General features: G+C 45.5%; 1 protein-coding gene and 1 long non-coding RNA gene across 5 annotated transcripts in view; one reads left to right on the top strand and one right to left on the bottom strand.

Annotated features, from left to right (window-relative positions):
• Window positions 1-10,370: 10,370 nt before the first annotated feature.
• On the bottom strand, window positions 10,371-14,602 carry LOC309613582. The gene is made up of 2 exons (XR_014235800.1): window positions 13,816-14,602; window positions 10,371-11,959 (listed from the first exon to the last, which is right to left on the bottom strand). It is a non-coding gene; the product is annotated as an uncharacterized lncRNA (long non-coding RNA).
• CACHD1 (cache domain containing 1) overlaps window positions 11,956-18,024 on the top strand; it is a 228,849-nt gene continuing 222,780 nt past the window's right edge. For all 4 annotated transcript variants that reach the window (XR_014234715.1, XM_082356506.1, XM_082356505.1 and 1 more), the window contains exon 1: window positions 11,956-13,346. Coding sequence is in view for 3 of the 4 variants with exons in the window: in XM_082356506.1 (XP_082212632.1) it covers window positions 13,107-13,346 (240 nt within the window). In the remaining variant the exon portion in view is untranslated. The remainder of the gene's footprint in view (window positions 13,347-18,024) is intronic.

The raw sequence follows: 18,024 nt of genomic DNA, 5'->3' as shown, positions 1-18,024 counted from the left end.
TGTAATGTTTCTGGGCCTCAGTTTCATCATTTGTAAGGGGAGGGGGACAGCAAAGAATAGTGCCTATCTTATAGGATGAGGAGGAAACAAGAAATTTTACCTGAAGTGTTTTCTATGATATTTTAGTGTGAGTCAGGGGCTGGTCAGGAAAACTGCAACTACTTTAAATATTTAGAACAGAGGAAATGTAATATGGGGACTTGGTTAAATGGGGGATCAAAGAACTCAAAGCCAGAGAGGGAAGGTGAGGAGATCCAGAGATCAGCTATAGCAGGAAGCTATGACCATTCCTGTGCTAAAGAGATCAAGGGAGAGGCTAGTGTTACCAGACAGCAAGAGCTGAGGTCACCCAGCAGAAGATGAAACCATGTCCAGCGGGGATTGGAGCCATGGAGGAGACCCAGCTGCTGTTGGTGAAGCCACCATCCAAGGCAGAGAGCCGAGGAGAAATACCTTGGCTCCCTTTTCCTCTGCCCTCCTGTCTCCTACCACTACCCCCCACTGTCAGAACACAGGTCTCAGCCCCTTTGTAAAATAGGGTTGGCCAAAAAGGTCATTCAGGTTTTCCATAAGCTGTTACGGAAAAACCCCAACGAAATTTTTGGCCAACCCAATAAAAAGCAAAGCAGGAAAATAGAGAGAAATGGATCTGAAAAGAAACACACAATTCATTAGCACAATTAGTTAGTATTCGTTTGGCCCATGAGGGACAGAAAACTCAAAATAACAGCGGCTTAAATTAGATAGAAACTTGTATCTCTCTCATGTAAAAGCCCAGGTAGGTAATTTACAGTTATTATGATGTATTATATTATCAGAGACCCAGGTAGCTTCCATCCTGATACTCCTTTGTGTGTGGCCTTGATCTCATGGTCCAAAGTGAAAGTATTTGTTTCAGGCATCGAGACGGTAGCGTGGACAAAGGAAAAAAAGAAGAGTACATATAATGTTTCTGGTAGAGCAATGCTTTTTAAATTGTGGGTCATGACTCGCTAGTGGGTCCTAAAATCAATATAATGGATAACTTTTCAAAATGAAATAGAATAGAACAGACAATATCAGAGTGTTTATCACACAGTAAAGGTAAGTATTTCTACTTAAAATTTTTGTTTCAGAAATATATATGGGCCTATAATATATGCAACATAATATAAAATGCATTTTGTATGTAGGATGCTATCAAAAGAGTTCAAAGCAATTGTTATAAAGTCCCTGGAAATGCTCCACTTCTGTGTCATCCCACTGGCCAGACCTTAGTCACATGGCTATAGAGAATTTCAAGAAGGGTTGGGAAATGTATTCTTTTTATAGGCAGCCATTTGCCTGGCTAAACTAAGGATTTTACTACTATAAAACAAAGAATAGTCAAGGGCAACTAGGAGTCCCTACCCCATACAGAATCATCGTTATTATTTTTTACTGTTGAATGTTATTATTGACTGAAAGAGCCGTCTCACTCCGAGGGTGATTCTTGGTAGTTTAACAGTGATGACCAATTTGGTGCCAGAACCCACACAGTCTGGGTGTGAATTCTGCTTTGTCATTTAGTTTTTTCATCTATAAAATGAGGAAAATAATGTGTCTCTCTCATCAAGTTTTTGGAAGGATTGAATAAGGATGAAAGTCAATTGTTTAGTAGAGCACATGGTGCCTACAAAGAGCTCAGGGATGTTGGGTGTAGACATCAGCATTGGAGCCCAGAGGCAGAGTATGTGGGAGGGCACCAGTGTGGTGGGACACTGTTTCCAGCCAACGTTGATTCTGAAGCAGTTGCTAAATTCAGGGTAAATGACCTTTGGTTCATAGCAGCAGATGAACTTGGGCCAGGAATGGGATATCAGTCAGCAATGAGGAACAGTGGAGAACATCAGAACTATCCGGAACGATCTTGGAACTTGACCTTGGGCTAGTCACTGACCAGCAGCAGATTGTTACCTACAAAAAGGGGCTCCAATTTTGATACTTGGAGTCCTCTACGAAGGACGTCAAGACCTGGTTAGGGAAGCCCTTCATCCAGATCTTGTGTTTCTGCAACTGTCCAAGTTTGTCCTCCTTACTCAGAGCCGCATTCTGGCAGACAGCTATCATTCATTCGTCTCAGAAGAAAAATGAGGGGTGAACCGAAAGCAACTCCCAGGGTTCAAGTAGAATCTGAGTAATAACCACAGTGCCTGGCACATAGTAGGCCTAGATTATTTGTTGGATGACTGAATGAGTGAATGACCAAAATAGAGAAGATGTGAGCTAATTAGCTTGTTGACTATGATATAAACCTAATTTTTTCTCCTGTTGCTGATGTAGCATGGTCATATAAACAAAAGACAAGGTCATATAAACAAGAAATCACGTTTAGGTTGAACACATTTTCAAAAGGAAAATAATTGTCACACTTTCATTAAAAATACCTAACTTTTTCTTTCACCTTCTGCATATTATGGTTACTCTTTTAACACGAATTAAACACCCACCATGTGCTAAGTGGTAAACAGAACATGTGAGCAATAGTGTTTCTGCTCTCATGGTGACGGGCAGAGAAACTTGGCAGAAAACTCAGTGAGAAGGATGAAAGGGAATTTGATGTTTTAAGATTAATCTTATTGGCATAGTACTTTCAGGGAAAGTTGGAAACCTCTTTATGTATGGGGAAAAAAAGATAAGTCTTCATCTACTGTCAGAAGGACAAAGTAGATGATTTTCCCAGGTTCCTTCTCCATCTCCAAAGAACATCATGTGCCCAAAGCAGAGGCCACTCTAGACAGGACTAATGTCCCACATGGCCAGTTAATGCCTTTACATTACTGCCTGGTCCCGGTAAGCGTTTGAATGTGATATTTCTACAAATACCAAATAGTCTCCAGATCAGTAAGAAGGCTAAGTAGGAAGTAATAGATTCAAGGGTTCATTAATTGAATGAATGTTTATTAAGTCTCCACTCTGTGTCATTTGCTGCTGAGAAGCAAGATATTTAAAGGCTAAAAACAAGTTGCTTTTCTCCTAAAGGAAGTGACTGCCTTCTGAGAAAAACTGTCAAGAGGTAACAGTTGCTATGCAGAGTGATAAAGGTGATGTCTGGGACAGGCTGAGGGAACATGGAGAAGAGGCTTCTACCTTTACGTGGAGGAGAGGGCAGAGTGGTCAGGAAAGGTTTCCTAGAGGGAAGTGATTCTACCTGAATCTCCAAAAATAAGAATGCCTTAGCCAGGTGGAAAGGTGAGGGAAGACATTCCAAGCAGATGAAATCAAAAGAGCAAAGACAGGGAAGGAACGAGGTAGAGCAATGAAGGATTGTAGTCAGAGATTCAAGTGGCTGGTTTTGGCTGGTGATGTAGGTGTGTGCTGGAAGGAGGGGAGTGGGGGGAATGGAGAGATGTGTTTGGGTCCAGATCATGCAAGGCCTTGTGTGCTAAGAATTTCCATTTCATCCTGAGGCTTATGTGGGATCCTTCATAAATAAATGTTGGGGAAATGAAATTATTTAACCAGATTTTAAAAACAGGGACGTCAAGGATGACTCTCTAATTTCAATCTTGATGCCCTCAGGTTGCACTCGTGTGGTGCCCTCCCCTGAGGTCAGGCAGGAAGCAAGTCTGCCCAGTCTGTGCTGTGAGTTGAGGGCAAGGACCCCCAACATTAAGATGCCTAGTGCCAGAGAGTGAATAATACAAGTGTGTCCGAGGTGACATACTGAAGTAGTGGGTCCAATGTGGCTCATCAAACCCAGGGACGCTGAAGGTGAAAATCTGGGTTTAAGTGTGAACTTAATGGGCCAGGGAAATCTGGAGTGAAGAATGGCAGGTGAAATAAGAGGTCTTCTAATTTGTTTTAGAGGCTTTGTTGCAGGTTTTTAGTATAACACTAGCAAGGTTTGCTTGGGCGTTTAAGAGTTGGTGGGGGTAGGAGGTACAAATAGGAAATACAAATAAGCATGTTCCTTTCCTTTTCCTTTTCTTGACCCCTGGAGCTGTAGGGTGAGGTCACAATGCTCAGCACACACATCCACTGCAGGAGGAATTCTAGAATTCTCTAGCATCATGGAGTCATCAGAACAAAAAGGGCACTGATCTGAAAGTGTCTGCCTTTTGTAAAAATTCCTCACTTCCGATTCCGTGTGTTTGCAGTTACTAGATCAGTATCTGTCCCTGTCTAAGCCTATGCAGTATGCCTGCACAACAGTGTTCCCTAGCATATGGCAAAGTCCCTGGTGTAAGTAAACGATGAAAATTTTAAAATCCGAATCCTGTTTGCCCCACTAAGTTCCTCAATATTCAACTTGAACTCAGTTCAAGTCAGCTGGATGACACTGATAAAATATAAACTCTATGCCATTTATGTTTCTGATGCATCAAGATGTTTTGTGGTAAGGTTCCTATGTTTTGGCTTTCATTCAGACATGTGTTCATGACCCCACTTTTCTGAGCATTACTTTTCTCCATTGGAAAGTAGACCTGATAATAATACCTGCTTGTTATTATAAAGCAGGTGAGCACTGTAATTAAGAGTGGATTTAAATAATGACACCATCGCATGTTACTTGTGAAAACTTGGGCAAAGAACTCAATCCTACTAAGCCTCAGTTTCCTGATCTGTAAATGGAGATGACTATACCTACTAAATAGGGTCTTTGCAAGGATAAAATAAAATAATCCATAATCCATTTAAAACACTTAGCATACTGTCTGGAACCTAGTGAGAGCTAAATAAATGTTAGGTATTATTAGGATTGCGACTCATAGAATTCTAGGGATTAAAGGAGATAACTTGATATAAAACCCATAACATGATGCCTAGAACCTAGTAAGCACTCAGAAAGTGTTGGCTATCAATATTTTTTCCATATATAGTCATATTTTCACTATGCAAACCACTGTTTGTGTACTTCATTTGTTTTGTCCATCTCTCCTATTACAGCCTTGGTCTGTGGTTTAAATCTCTCATTGCTATTTCACTTTGTATATTTCTAGTCTTGCCTCCCTAGCCAAAGTATAAACTCAAAGCAAGCAGCACAGTTTCCTGCACATAGCAAATGCTCACCCTATAGTTGGTTTGATTTGGTTTATTGATAATTCTAGTACTCTTAAATAGTTTTTAGAAAAATTTTAAACATTTGGTAAGATGGAAAGAACTATACTGCTTATTATGTCCAATCAAGCCCATGGAAAGAAAGTGTCATCTGATTTCAGTATAACTAGCTGAGAGTCAATTCTAACTCTTTGCTTTCTAAGACTCCCTAAGTTATATTTAAGTTATTACTATTATGTTTATTAAAAATCATGAGGAATCTTGCTAAAGCTCTGAGTATTTTCAATTTTTGTCTTGTTTTGGTTTTTTAAACTGAAATCCTATGTCATACTTTTTCCTTAGAAATTTCAACATCCTAATTAGAAATATTTAGATATTTTGAGTTGCTATTTAGTTCAGTCAACAGGTCTGAGTCAAGAGTCCCTGCCTTAAATCCATCCCCCAAAGAACTATATATAGTGTGATCTTTCTAAAATGTCACTCTCCTGCTTAAAACCCTCTGTGGCTCCCCATCTATCATGGAAGAAACTCCAAGTCCCTTGGCTAAGGACCTAGGCCTCTGTCTTCACCAACAGCCTCGTCCACTGCCCCTTCCCACTTAATGCTGTAGAAATCCCAAACTTACAGCTCCTTTCTTCGAGTTGTTTTGTTTTGGTCTTTGCACATTTTAATGCTTTTCTCTACCAGGGCTGCTTTTTTTATGCCTGAGTGACAGCTGCCTGTCCTTGGTGACCCTCCTCAGGTGACATCTTCTCTAGGGAACTTTCTCTGACCTAGCTTAGATTAACTGCCCCTCCCGTTGTACCCAATGCATAAGTTCCTTCTCTAGAGCATTCCATATTATATCCATTCATTCAACAACTATTTCTCGAATACTTAACTATGTGCCAGGTACTATTTCAGACACTGAGGATATGTTGACAAAACACATCAAAATTATTGCCTCCATCGAGTTTACAATAAACAAAATAAGTAAGTAAATATATATGTTGCTAGATGGTATAAGTACAGTAGAGAGAGAGGATACAGGGAATTTCCAGAGGGGGGTTATAGGGGTTACAGTCTTAAATGGAATGGTGAGGGAAGGCCTCCCCTCATATTTGAGTCCAGACTAGAGAAAGGCAATGTGGGGAGATAATTCTCCATGGGTTTCTTGCACTTTTGCCTGTCTTGTGAGCAAGGTACTATCTGCCCTATTGTTCTACACTATATTTTCAAGGATGTTTGTTTAGTGAACAGCTTTGACAGGTAGAGACAGTGTCTTTCTTCAGAGCCTAGGGAAAACTTGCTTTCTGCCCAGTATATTAAAGATATCTCCCTCTGGAGCAAAGGGCAGTTTTGTTTGCATTTTATTATAAATAAGATTTGGGTTATCTAAGCTTGGGGTTCCTCTTCTTCCATGGTACTTGATGTGTGCAGGTGTTAATGACCCTCTTCATGTTGCCAGTGAGAATTAGGGCTTGGAGAACTGGCACAAATGCTGACACACAGGCTACTATTATTGCTGTGAGTAATGGAGTCATAAAGTCCTTTGTCTTTAACCCTGGAGGCTCGTGTCTTCTGCCAGCAGCTGTGAGGCTGTGGTAGGCTGACTTGTTGGTTTGCAAGTAGGGTAAAGACTCAGACTTCACAGTTCTTGACAGTGAAATGCAGATATCTGGAAGAAGAGCATTCAAGACACAGGGACTGGCAAGTGCAAAGGCCCTGAGGCATTTGTTGTGTGTGTTATTACCTGTCTTAAAATTCTCTGACTTTCCCAGTAACAGGAAAGTTCTTAAGGACAACCAATCTTATTCATCTGTGTATCCCTAGGACCCAGTAAAATTATTGGTTCATGGCAAATGCTCAATAGATGCTTGTTGAAATTAACAGGAAAAAAAAGTTGTTGCCTTAGAAATAAGGATGTTTCTTAGGCAGAGATCTATGGGTGTCAATAATTATTATTTCCTTTCTTTTTCCTTTCTTTTTGCATTCAGACAGGCACACAATACAGCAGCAAAAGAATTGAGTCTGGAGTCATACAAACCTGGATTTCCAGCCCAGCTTTGTTGCTTACTAGCCTATAACCTTGGGCAAGTTGTTTAACTTTTCCAAGCCTCAGTTTCCCTGTGTATGAAATCATAATAATAATCTTGTCTTCTCTGTTTTAATGCTTAAATGATAGAACATAGGAAACACACTGAGTTCAAGAAATGATAAGTTGTGTGCCATAGATGCTATCCTACCCTTGGTAGGGTCTCGGTTACTTATATCAATTACTGTTATTCTATCATTGCTAGCTCCCAGTCTGAAGGGGAGTGGGAAACCTGATGAATTTTAAAATCAGCAGGAGGAATATGGAAACCAGGGAGGCTCTATGTTCTAGATGCTCTAGACCGGTAGCTCTTTCCATCTATTTAACAAGAAACACACTTGCTGAGATCTGAATTCTTGTAGAAGTTAATGGGCACATGTTAATTTCTGCCCTTGAAGTTACTGATTCTATTCTCCCGAGCTCCCTGATTCACAGATTCAATATAGTTTGCAGCCAGTTATTGTTTTGAATGGGAAGCCTGCCAGAAGCGTTAGGCTGAGGATTTGTTGTTAACTTGGCCCTGTTTCCACCTCAGAGCACGCAAAGGGGAATCATGGTGGCTTGGAAACTCCATACCACATTTTTTGGAAATCTGACCAAGAATTCCTCAAAACCGTTTGACCTACAGGTTTTCTGTGGTGAGAAGCTTGGCTCGTGAGTACCATGAGGTGGTCTCTCACTGAAGTGGCTTTGCATCTCCCAAAATAGGGAAGAGCAGCCAGTTTGATGAGGAGTCTCGGTCCATTCTTCTTTAGCAGCCAAGGAACAATATCGTTAGTGCTACTCTTGGCACAGAGTTAATGACCCATGGATTTTCTTAATTTTTTCCCAGTTCTTTGGTCCAACGTTTACTGGGTTTCTACTCTGGATCTAGAGTTGTGCTTGACAATGTGGCAAATGAAGTCCCTGATGGGTGATTCTGCTGTAGAAGCCTGTAGGCCACAGTTTGAGAAACATTACGATGGAGAAAACAGACTTATAAATGGACTTTTACAAGGCTGCATGTTAAGCGCTAGCGCTTAGGAAGAGGAAACATAATGAACAGGTGTCCAACTCGGTCACAAGCAAGGAGTACAGGGCACTCTAGGGAGAAGCTTAATCTATCAGACAGCTTTCATGGTGGTCTCTAGTCTTCCGGACAATTGTGGCCCACTTACCAGTCTTTTCCTCATTTTGTATTCAAATAGTTACATAGTCAATAGTGTCCTCTCTGTAAGAATGGATGATTGAACTTGATCCTTAGAATTACATCAAGACAGAGGGGAGAAAGAAAGAGGCTGTTATTAATAGAACATGTAGACTTGGACTGTAATTGGAAAGTTCTGAAATCCAGTTAGTTCTGCGTCTGGGGGATGGCCTCTCTCAGGCCACATGTTCTGTGTACTCCACTCTCTCTTCTCTCTGCTTGGCTTTCTTAGCTCCTTTGTAATGTTTGCTCCCTCATAACTTCAGCTTGCAGACATCCCCACTATTTATTGGGTGCTTCTACGTACCAGGTGCTATGTGAAGTGTTTTATGTGCTTTTTCTCAAAAACTTTGGGTGTTAGTGTTTATAAAGTACAGATGACGAAACTGAAGCTAAGAGGAGTTAAGGTTTAAGAGATGAAACAGCTAATAAGTACTGTCCTTGGGATCTGAACCCAGGTTTTCTAATTCTAAAAACCCTGCTCTTAGCTACCATGCTATATGGCTGTATGTGCATGCATGCACACATACACATATATGGTTACATATACATCTTTGTGTGTATGTGTAAAAATATTTATATATAAATATATATATCTGTATATGTATTTATAGCTATACACTTCCTGTAGTATGTCTTATGGGACTCGTGTCCCCTCTGACTTCTAATCATGTTTTTTTGTTTCAACTGCCACTTCTAATTGCTTTTTCCTTTTATTTTCCCTAAACTTTTTGAGAATGAAAAGTTGCTTGACCCAGCTAATTTTTTGCCATGCCTTGGATGTGATAGATTGGCTACTTGATGTTATAAGCCCACCCAGGTCTAATCAGCTGCCCCTCAGAGAACAATCCGCTGGTGCTGAGAGGGGCTGATGGTAGGGCAATTTTACTTAAATGCACTGGAGACATTAAGGATTACTAGTTTATCGGGCAACAAGCTTTTATTGGTCTATCATGTGCCAGCACATATGTGTGTAAACCTTTTCTCTAACACCAGACTAGTAGCTCAGAGCTTGCCATTTGAAGACCCGTGTTAGCACGCTGCCACCACCATTTCAAAGTTGTTAGGCAACCGACTTTTTCTGAGACTTTTACTTGTTAGTGGCCCTTTCTTGGTATTGAGACTCTATAGAGTGTAGGCATTTGACGAAGCGCCAGAGCTCCCGGATGAGTGAGTTTTCATCCTGGGGAGCTTGTTTGCCGTCTCTCAGCAGTTCATAAGACTCATGGTGGTGGGGGGGGCAGGGGGGTCTGTAAAATGCATATTCCAGGACATAGCCCACCTCCAGAAATTCTGCTTCAGTGGACCTGAGATGGACCACAGGATTTGCAGTTTACTGAGTCTCCTAAAGCTACAGGTGGTTGGTGGACCTAATGAGAAGCATTAGGTGGAGAAAACATGACTGTCCAATGGATAATCAGTGCTAAGAGAAGAAACAAGACTTAGAGGGACCCAAAGGAGGAGCAATCAGTTCTGTGGGGTTTGGTGTCAGAGAAGGCTTCACAGAGATGACATCTCAGCTCAATAGGGGCTTGTCAGGTGGGGGAAAGGGTAGGGCTTTCAACACCACCAGCAAAAGTGTTTTCTGGGGTTTATGAGGATTTGAGAGGCAGAGTGGCTTATGGAAGGCCAGAAAGGCAGATAAGCCAGAGCCCAGAAAGACTCGTTTGTTGTGTTGTTTATTTCTCTGTGATGGGGTGCCAGAAATGATTAGGTTAGTGAGAGACAAGTTCGGATTTGACTTTTAGAAAGGTGATTTTGGTCTTACTGTGGAGAATAGAAGGATAGGGGTGAGGTGGATTCCACAGAGACCTGAGAGGAGACTGTGGTCATGATCACAGGTGAGCTGTGATGAGAAGCTGAAGGCAGCCAGTGGGATACAGATGGAGAGCAGGGGATGGATGTGGCGAGTGAGGTACCTGGTTTGGAGCATGCGTGACGTCCACCCAGATTTGCAGCAGGGTATAGATTTAGGTGGAGAGTGGGAGAAAGCAGGAATGAGTTTTAGTTCAAGTGTATCTAGTAGAGACGCCAGTAAACTGTCGGAATTTTGGAAATCCCACTGAAAAGGGAGATTGAGCTTTGTTTAGAAATTTGCAAAACTCTGCTGTCTTGGTGGTAATTAAAGGTGTGGGTGTAACATGAGAGTTCTCAAAAAAAAAAAAAAACACTTAAAGTAAAAAAAGGGGGACATAGGATTATAACCTCAAGAAATAGGACCCCAAGAAATAGCAAGATACAAAGGCTGGGCAAAGATGGAGAAGCCATTTGAAAGAGTTTCAGAAGGATAGTTTAGAGATGTATGACAATTTTGATGACAGTAATCTTGAAGAATCTAAGACAAAAAAATTAATGCTAGCTGCCCTTTATCATTTTTTTTTTCTCTTCCACTTACCACAGGGACTGACATCAGTTTTGTATCACTGATTAACAATCATATGCAATGGTATAACAGTGAAAAACAGAAGTTATAGGATCATCTCACTACCAAATGTCAAGTCAACTCTGGGGATAAAAGACAACAGATTTTTTTTTTTATCCCATCATTAATTCAAGAATCGTTTTCACAGTATCTACTTTGTGCTTGGTACTGAGCTAAGTGTGGATGACGGAGAGGTGGATTGGGCCCTGCCCTCGATGAGGTTATCTTGGTTCCAGGACGTGTTATGCAAAACGAGCATCGCATGTAATAAATGATGGTGTTCCAAGAGTCCCATGTGCCTCTCTCAAGGGGGCACAGAATGGGGAGTGTCACAAAATGAAAACATGGAGTATAGCAGAGATAACACTGATTGGGGAATTCAGAACTGAGAAACAACCGCGAGGCAAAATGGGTTTTTAAAATTTATTTATTTATTTATTTATTTAATTTTATTTTTGGCTGCGTTGGGTCTTTGTTGCTGTGCGTGGGCTTTTCTTTAGTTGCGGTTTGCGGGGGCTACTCTTTGTTGCGGTGCGCGGGCTTCTCATGGCGGTGGCTTCTCTTGTTGCGGAGCACGGGCTCTAGGCACGCGGGCTTCAGTCGTTGTGGTGCACGGGCTTAGTTGCTCCGCGGCACGTGGGATCTTCCCGGGCCAGGGCTCGAACCCGTGTCCCCTGCACTGGCAAGCGGATCCTTAACCACTGCGCCACCAGGGAAACCCAAAAATGGGTTTTTAATACAATATAGTCAAAGAAGTAAAACATAAGGTTTTGCTGTAAAGTGAAGAGAACACCAAAGCCGAGATCTAGTCCTGCTACCGCCTCTGCTAGGCTGACTTCATCTTCCTGGGCACGGCTCTGTCCTCTAGGAACCTACAGCCGGAACCTTAAGAGGCTTCTAAGAATGGCCCCTACCACAACCTTCATCCATTTGTTCCAGGTGCTTCCAACAGGTGATCTCTCAGAGGGCCTGAGCCAGGAGTCAGGAGCAGGAAGGAAGGAAGCACACTGCCTCCCCAGGCTTCAGAGAAATTAGTTGTTGTGGGGCGAATTCCCGTTCAGTACTTTTGTGGGTTTTGTTTTGTTTTGTTTATTGCTTTTGACGGGATCAGATGGTTCATTTCCAAAGAGAGGCAGAAAGAATTATGTCCTATTTTAGAGCAAGAGTCTCGGATCTGCTTAAATTCTGGATTTGCCTCTTATCCCCTGGGTGACCTTCGGCAATTCATTCCACCTCTCTAAGCCTCGGTCTTTGTTACCTAAAATTTTGGGATAAAGATAGTACCTCACAGGGATGTGGTGGGGATTAAAGGATAATGTATACAAACCCCAGAGCACTGGGCCGGGCACAGAGTCGTTGGTCAAAAAAAAAAAAAAAAAAAAGAATAAAAAAGGAATCCGTTGATCCAACGAATGCTAGCTATTGTTATTAATAACATCGAAGAAGGGCAGTGGACGCACAAACAGCAGTCCCCTCCTTCCCGAATCTCCGCCAGGCAGAAAGCCAGCGTCCTAGAACTTAAAGGGACTTTCGATGGGTGGGACCCCGGAGTCCCTCGCGAGGGCGGAGGCGGTGAGAGCTGGGGTGGGCAGCTGTCCCCGGCAACCAGAAGGTCCCAGGGACCCCACCCCCGGCAGGGCTGGTACCCGAGCCGAGAGGCTGCGCTCGGGCCCGTGGCGTCTCGAGGGGCCGGTTCTGAGGCGGGAGCGGGAGAGAGAGGGGAGGGGCGACCGGGGGAATGTCCCCGCCTCTCTCCCCGCTTCCATAAATCACCGCAGCCGCGGCGGCCGCCGGGCTGGGAAGTGCACGGAGCCGGAGCGCAGCGTGGTGGCACCAGACACCTCCCTTTCCCCCGTCGCTGGCTTTCTTTCTTTCAGTGTGCTTTTTTTGTTTGTTTGTTTTTGTTTTTTTAAACCTCCCCCTCTCCCGCCTCGCTCGGGTGGCTGCCCCAGCATAGCAGCCCGGTCGCCGCTCCTCCTCCGCGGGTGCAGCCGCCCGCCCTCGCCGCCGCCGCCGCCTCGCTCGGCCGGGACCCGCGGGAAGCGAAAGCTCGGCGGCTCCGCCTGTCAGCCCCGCGGCCGCGCACCCGGTGCGGACGCCGCAGCTCTCCCAGCCGCCCGCCGCACCGCGGGGGCCGCGCCGGCGCCGGGGTCCCGCGGACGGCTGGGGCGGCCGCTTCCTCTCCCGCCGCGGCCACCGGAGCCCGGAGATGGTGGCCGCCCGCGCTCCCGCGCCGTAGCCGGGCGCCCCCTAAGTTCGGGAGCCGCCGCGGCGCTGAGAGGCGGCTGCAGAAGGGCGAGAAAGTTTTGCCGGGTGCGCGGAGCGGGCCCTGGGCGCACCTCCCGGAGCTCCCTCCCCGCTTCCCGGCGCCTGGAGCCCGTCGGCGGGGAGTGGGGGTAGGCGGCATGGCCCGCGAGCCGGAGGAAGAGGAGGCGGCGGAGGCGGCCGCCCTGGCCCGCGGGGGTCGGGGCTCGCTCGGCCGGGCTGGGGCGCGGCGGCCGCCCCTCTGGCTGCTCTGCCTGGCCGCGGGCTGGCTGCTGGGCGCCGGGGCCGACGCCGACTTCTCCATCCTGGACGAGGCGCAAGTGCTGGCGAGCCAGATGCGGAGGCTGGCGGCCGAGGAGCTGGGGGTCGTCACCATGCAGGTAAGGGCCACCCCCTCGCGCCCGCGAACCTGCCAGGCATCCCGCCTATCTCCTCCGCGCAGAGCCCGGTCACATCCCCAGTACAGGTCCCCTTAAACGAGCACCGACCTCGCTGGCATGCACAGAGTCCCCTTTGCCCCGGACACCTCCGCCCTCCCCATGGACCCCCTGACTACACACCAACTCCTCTTCCAAGCACTCGGGTCCCCTTCCCTTTCTCCTCTGCAGAAGCCCCTGCCCTTTGCACAGAACCCATTTTCCCCGCCCCCCGGCACAGTTCCATTATCTCGGCAAGGATTCTCAGGTTCCCTCGCACCTCCTTTCCTAATTTGCACGCATTTCCCCGCAGTCTTTTTTACCCCTCCACCCCTGCAAACTCCCCTTCCCTCTTTGTGTACCCATCCCAGGGCAGCCGGTCCCGCCTGGCCCGGATGATTTTCCGAGGCTCCCAGTGTACCCCCTTGATCACCTCTTCGGGTCCCCCAGACCTAGGCGCAGCAGTGGGCGCCGGGAGGGGAGGCATCGCTGCGTGCGCAGCAGCTCCGGGGCCACCTGGGTCCCGGCTGAGAGCGGCCGAGAGAGTGAACTCCGCGCTCCCTTTCCCCGCCCGGGTGTATTGGGGGAGGGGCTGGCCTGGTAGACTCGGGGTAGATTCCCGACTCGTCCTGTGTGGTGGACTTTTTTTGTTGCTGCTTTCGGCTGTCGCTGTTGTCGGTTGCGCGCAGTCGGCTGTTTTTGTTTTGTGTATGCCTTTTGCGGGAGGTGGGGGGTGGAAAGGGAGCATAGTGAATAAGGTTCCCATTTCTCTAAATTGTTTACCAGGTCCGTCCTCCCCAGGAGAGGAAGGGGCTAAAGAAAGATTGCCCGAGGCCAGTAAGGAATCCTGAAGATGTTACTAATAACCAATAGTAGTAAAAAAATTGCTAAACAGAAACCACCTGGAGATTCTATCGCGCCTTTATTTTAACCTCCTTGGCCCACTAGATTAGGAGGAGAGGTTGAGATGACATTCCGAGTCTGAAACCTTTGCTATAACATTCTTCCGTAAAATAACCTCATCCTCTTATGTATTCTAACAATAATAATGGTGATGAATGTGGTCTTCGAAAGAGCGAAGTTTCCAGGAATGTGTTCTTGAAATAGGTTTCTGATTTCGATTCTACCGTGACCACCCTTCTACCTCCCACCGAGAGAGGTGTTTTAAAGTCACTTGGGACTCAGGTTTCTGATGTCTTTTTTTTTTTTTTTTTAAACCTCTCTCCCTAACCCTACGCCCCCCCCCGCACCCCCCCCCACCCGCCCCAGTCTTCTCCCAGGATGATAGTTTTTCCTAAAGCTAGTTCAACAGACCTTTACCGCTGTAGTGAAAGACTGTTGTGTTTTTTGTTTTGTTTTAGGAGGGAGGTGAGGTTGAGGAGTGGATGGTTTGCTTGAATGGCAATGCTGCGTTTATTTGCAGGCACCGGCCCTGAAGTGCAATAGAGTCCGATTTTTCTTCATTTGCATAATAGTAGACAAGCTTTTAAGATACATCGTTTAACTTTTCTATGCAGATCTTTTAGGTTCAGATTAAGTTATAATTTTTTCCATATGCGTTTTCTGATTTCTGAGGATTGCTGACAGAGATCTTAGGAATGAAGTGACCTTTAGAGGAAATGAACTAAAATGTTAGGGAAAAACGAGGATTTCTTTTTCCACTGATGAATGTTTCAATTCAGAGGACAAACAATTGTATTTTTGCATAGAGACCCTCTTTTAATAAAGGAAATTTAATACGTTGCAGTTTTGGACTGTGTTTGTAAGATTAGCAGGCATTTATCACCTTCGTCCCATCACCAGGGCTGGACAAGGGACCTCAGGGGTTTTTTCCCCCTTCACCATATAAGCTAAGGACTAGCTTTTTCTAAGATGCTGACAGCAGTTTTACTGTTTCTCACCCGATCCTTGACAAAAGGTGAAATCGGATCCCAACACATTGTCATTCAGGTAGGGATCCAAAGCAAATGTAGTTTTAAAAGGCTTCCCTGTTGAAAAGGAGACACTTTAGAAAAAAAGCTCTGATCAGTGGGGGGTTTGTGCCCAAATGGCCCTTTATCTCCTCCCAACTGGCCTCTTTCTAACACCTTTGCAACCTCATTGTGGAAACTGGCCTCCTGGGGACAGGGTTTTGTCTGGCAAAATGTGAAGTGGCTTCTCTCCTTTTTTGAAAGGAGCAGCACATACTGTATTTAAATTCTTCTTCTTGAGCTGTACATTGATCTGCCACTTGCCTCCTTCTGGGAAAATTGGGGAAAGGGTCTCTTTTCAATTTTGTTAGACTGTCAGCTTTTGGGGGGAGGGAACACTTGTAAAAATCTAAGGCAGGTTAGATTTTTTTGCCCGTAGAACAAAGGTTTCGAGCCTCACATTTTCCTCTGTAAACCTCTGGGATTTGTTCAATGTGTCTGAAATTATATGGGTTTAGCTGCCTAAAGGGCAGATAATATAGTCCTCCCTTGTGACATGTTGGATTTTATAGCTGTGGAGCTAATCTGTTGCTCAGAGGCAGGTAGCCTCATTTGGGCATTAAGGTGAGCAGGGTCAAACTTCCATCTGTAGATACGAGGGGGTTGGGGAGAGATGATGTCTCTGCAGAAAAAGAATGTCCTCCCTTGATTAAGGGATCGACTCTTTTCACTTGACCTTGGCATTTCCAGTACAGTGCAGACCTTTCAGGACAGCATCTTCTTTGACAAGAAACTTTCTGTAGGTCAGTTTATACATTAAAAGCCTATTTCCAGACTTAAGTTGCTGCTGCTGAAATTCTCCAAGGACCATTTTTAATTTTGAGAAATTGCGAAGTAGCCTTCCAAGGAGGCCTGTTGCCGCCTCTCTCACAGGACAGGCGCAAGGAGTAATTTTACAGAAACAAAACCCAGGCCTTCTTTCAGCACTGTAGTTTCCCATGGCATGGTTTTTGTGCTTGCTGATAGAGAAGACAGTTTGAAAAGCGATCTATCTTAAAGATTTTCTTGGAAAGGTTTTCTCATGGAGGCTGCCTGCTCATGGGTTTTTTTGTTGTGGTGGTTCCTTTTTAGTAATGGACAAAATTAAAAAAAACCAAAACAAAAAAACTCTAAATGATCTGCACCAACTAATTTTGCCAATGCCCTGGGAAAGCTGCCACTGAATACTGACCCCCTGGCAGCAGACCCCATACATCATGGGTAAAAGTCAAAAACCTAATCATCATCTCCTCAGGGGTCTCGTGGAGTGAAGCCATCGACGTTGAGATCTAGGGAGCAGAGAGTGGCTGTGTCCAGGGAGGCTCGCCTCTGCTTTTTCATTCACGCAACAAGTTTTTATCGAGGAGCATCGTGGAGTGGAAAGAACTCCACATTGGATATTTGGAAACCCGGGTTCCAGCTCTGCCACTTGAGAAGTTGGGTGATCTTTATCTGCAAACCTGGAAATGATGATTCTTCCTAGAGGTCTGCTCTGTGGACCTCATGGCAATAGTGTGTGTGAAGGCACCTGCTGATGTGAAGCTGGGGCTGGGAACTGTTGATGGACGTGGTTGTTCTTAAATGGAGAAATATTCCTTGGAAGCTGGCTGGGCACAGAGCATTATGCTAGCTGGGTGTTGGGGGGATTTACAGGGAGGTATCGCAGCACAGCCCCTCAAGGAGTTTGCAACGTGCAGGCGGAGGTAAGGTTGCACAGGTAAAACAGTTAAGCAACAATGCCTGCTTGTTAGAAGACATATCGGGCTCTGGGAGCCATTTCACCAGGCACTTATAAGGCCCATTTAACATTATATGACAATACAGGCTTCCTAACAGCAAGGGCCTGGCACACGTCCAGGGTGCCCGCCTTGATGGTAGCTCTAACTCAGCTCTGCTGGGCTGGGCATAGTCACTGTGAACTTGGCAGACACACTAGCAGGTTGGTCAGACAGCTGGGGCCTGGAAGAGGGGTGGGTGAGGAGGGTCCTTCCAGCAGGGACAGAAGAAATACCAGAAGCACAAACTTGAGCTTGAACTCAAATTGGAGAAAGAGCAGCAGCCAGGACAGTCGTGACTTCAGAAACTGAAGGGCTCTGTAGGGGTGAGGTGTTGACTGAAAATACAGAGCAGTGTTGTAAACAGTGGCTACAGCTGAAAGTGAAAGGGGAGGCCTTCTTTGTATGCCCTAGGACAGCATTACATAAGTTCATTTTTCATATTGGCATACATTCAAGAAACTTTTGGGGGAGGCTTCTATTCTATGAGGGGCCTTGGGTTAGGCTAAGCTGGGGATACAAGGTAAATAAGGCCTGCTCCAGGCCCTGAAGTTCTCAACTGATGATGCAGGCAGATACAAAAGGAGGTGGTATGATACGGGGGTTAGGGAGAGGCAGAGAGGTGTTAGAAAGCAGTGGGCTAGTGCCATGGTAGAGAGAGGAACAGGGCATTATGGGAGTACAGAGGAGGGCTGCCGAAGCCCATCTGGTGAGGTAAGGGAAGTTGGCTACTCCTCCCTTGGCCTTTTAAATGAACTGTCCACACACAGAGGCCAGTCCTGCGAGCAGAAACAGCCTCAGACATTAAGGGTAACCAAATCAGCAGTTCACCAGACATGTCTAATGCCCTTTGGTGGTACTGGACAAGGTAGCTGTAATATCGTAAGCACCTGAAAAGGGGGGTGGCTGTGACTCTTG

The sequence above is a fragment of the Balaenoptera borealis genome (genome assembly GCF_965194805.1).
Source record: "Balaenoptera borealis genome assembly, chromosome: 1".
NCBI lineage: Eukaryota > Metazoa > Chordata > Mammalia > Artiodactyla > Balaenopteridae > Balaenoptera > Balaenoptera borealis.
The sequence above is the reverse complement of the archived record's forward strand: the minus strand, read 5'-3'. Positions and strand labels throughout refer to the sequence as shown.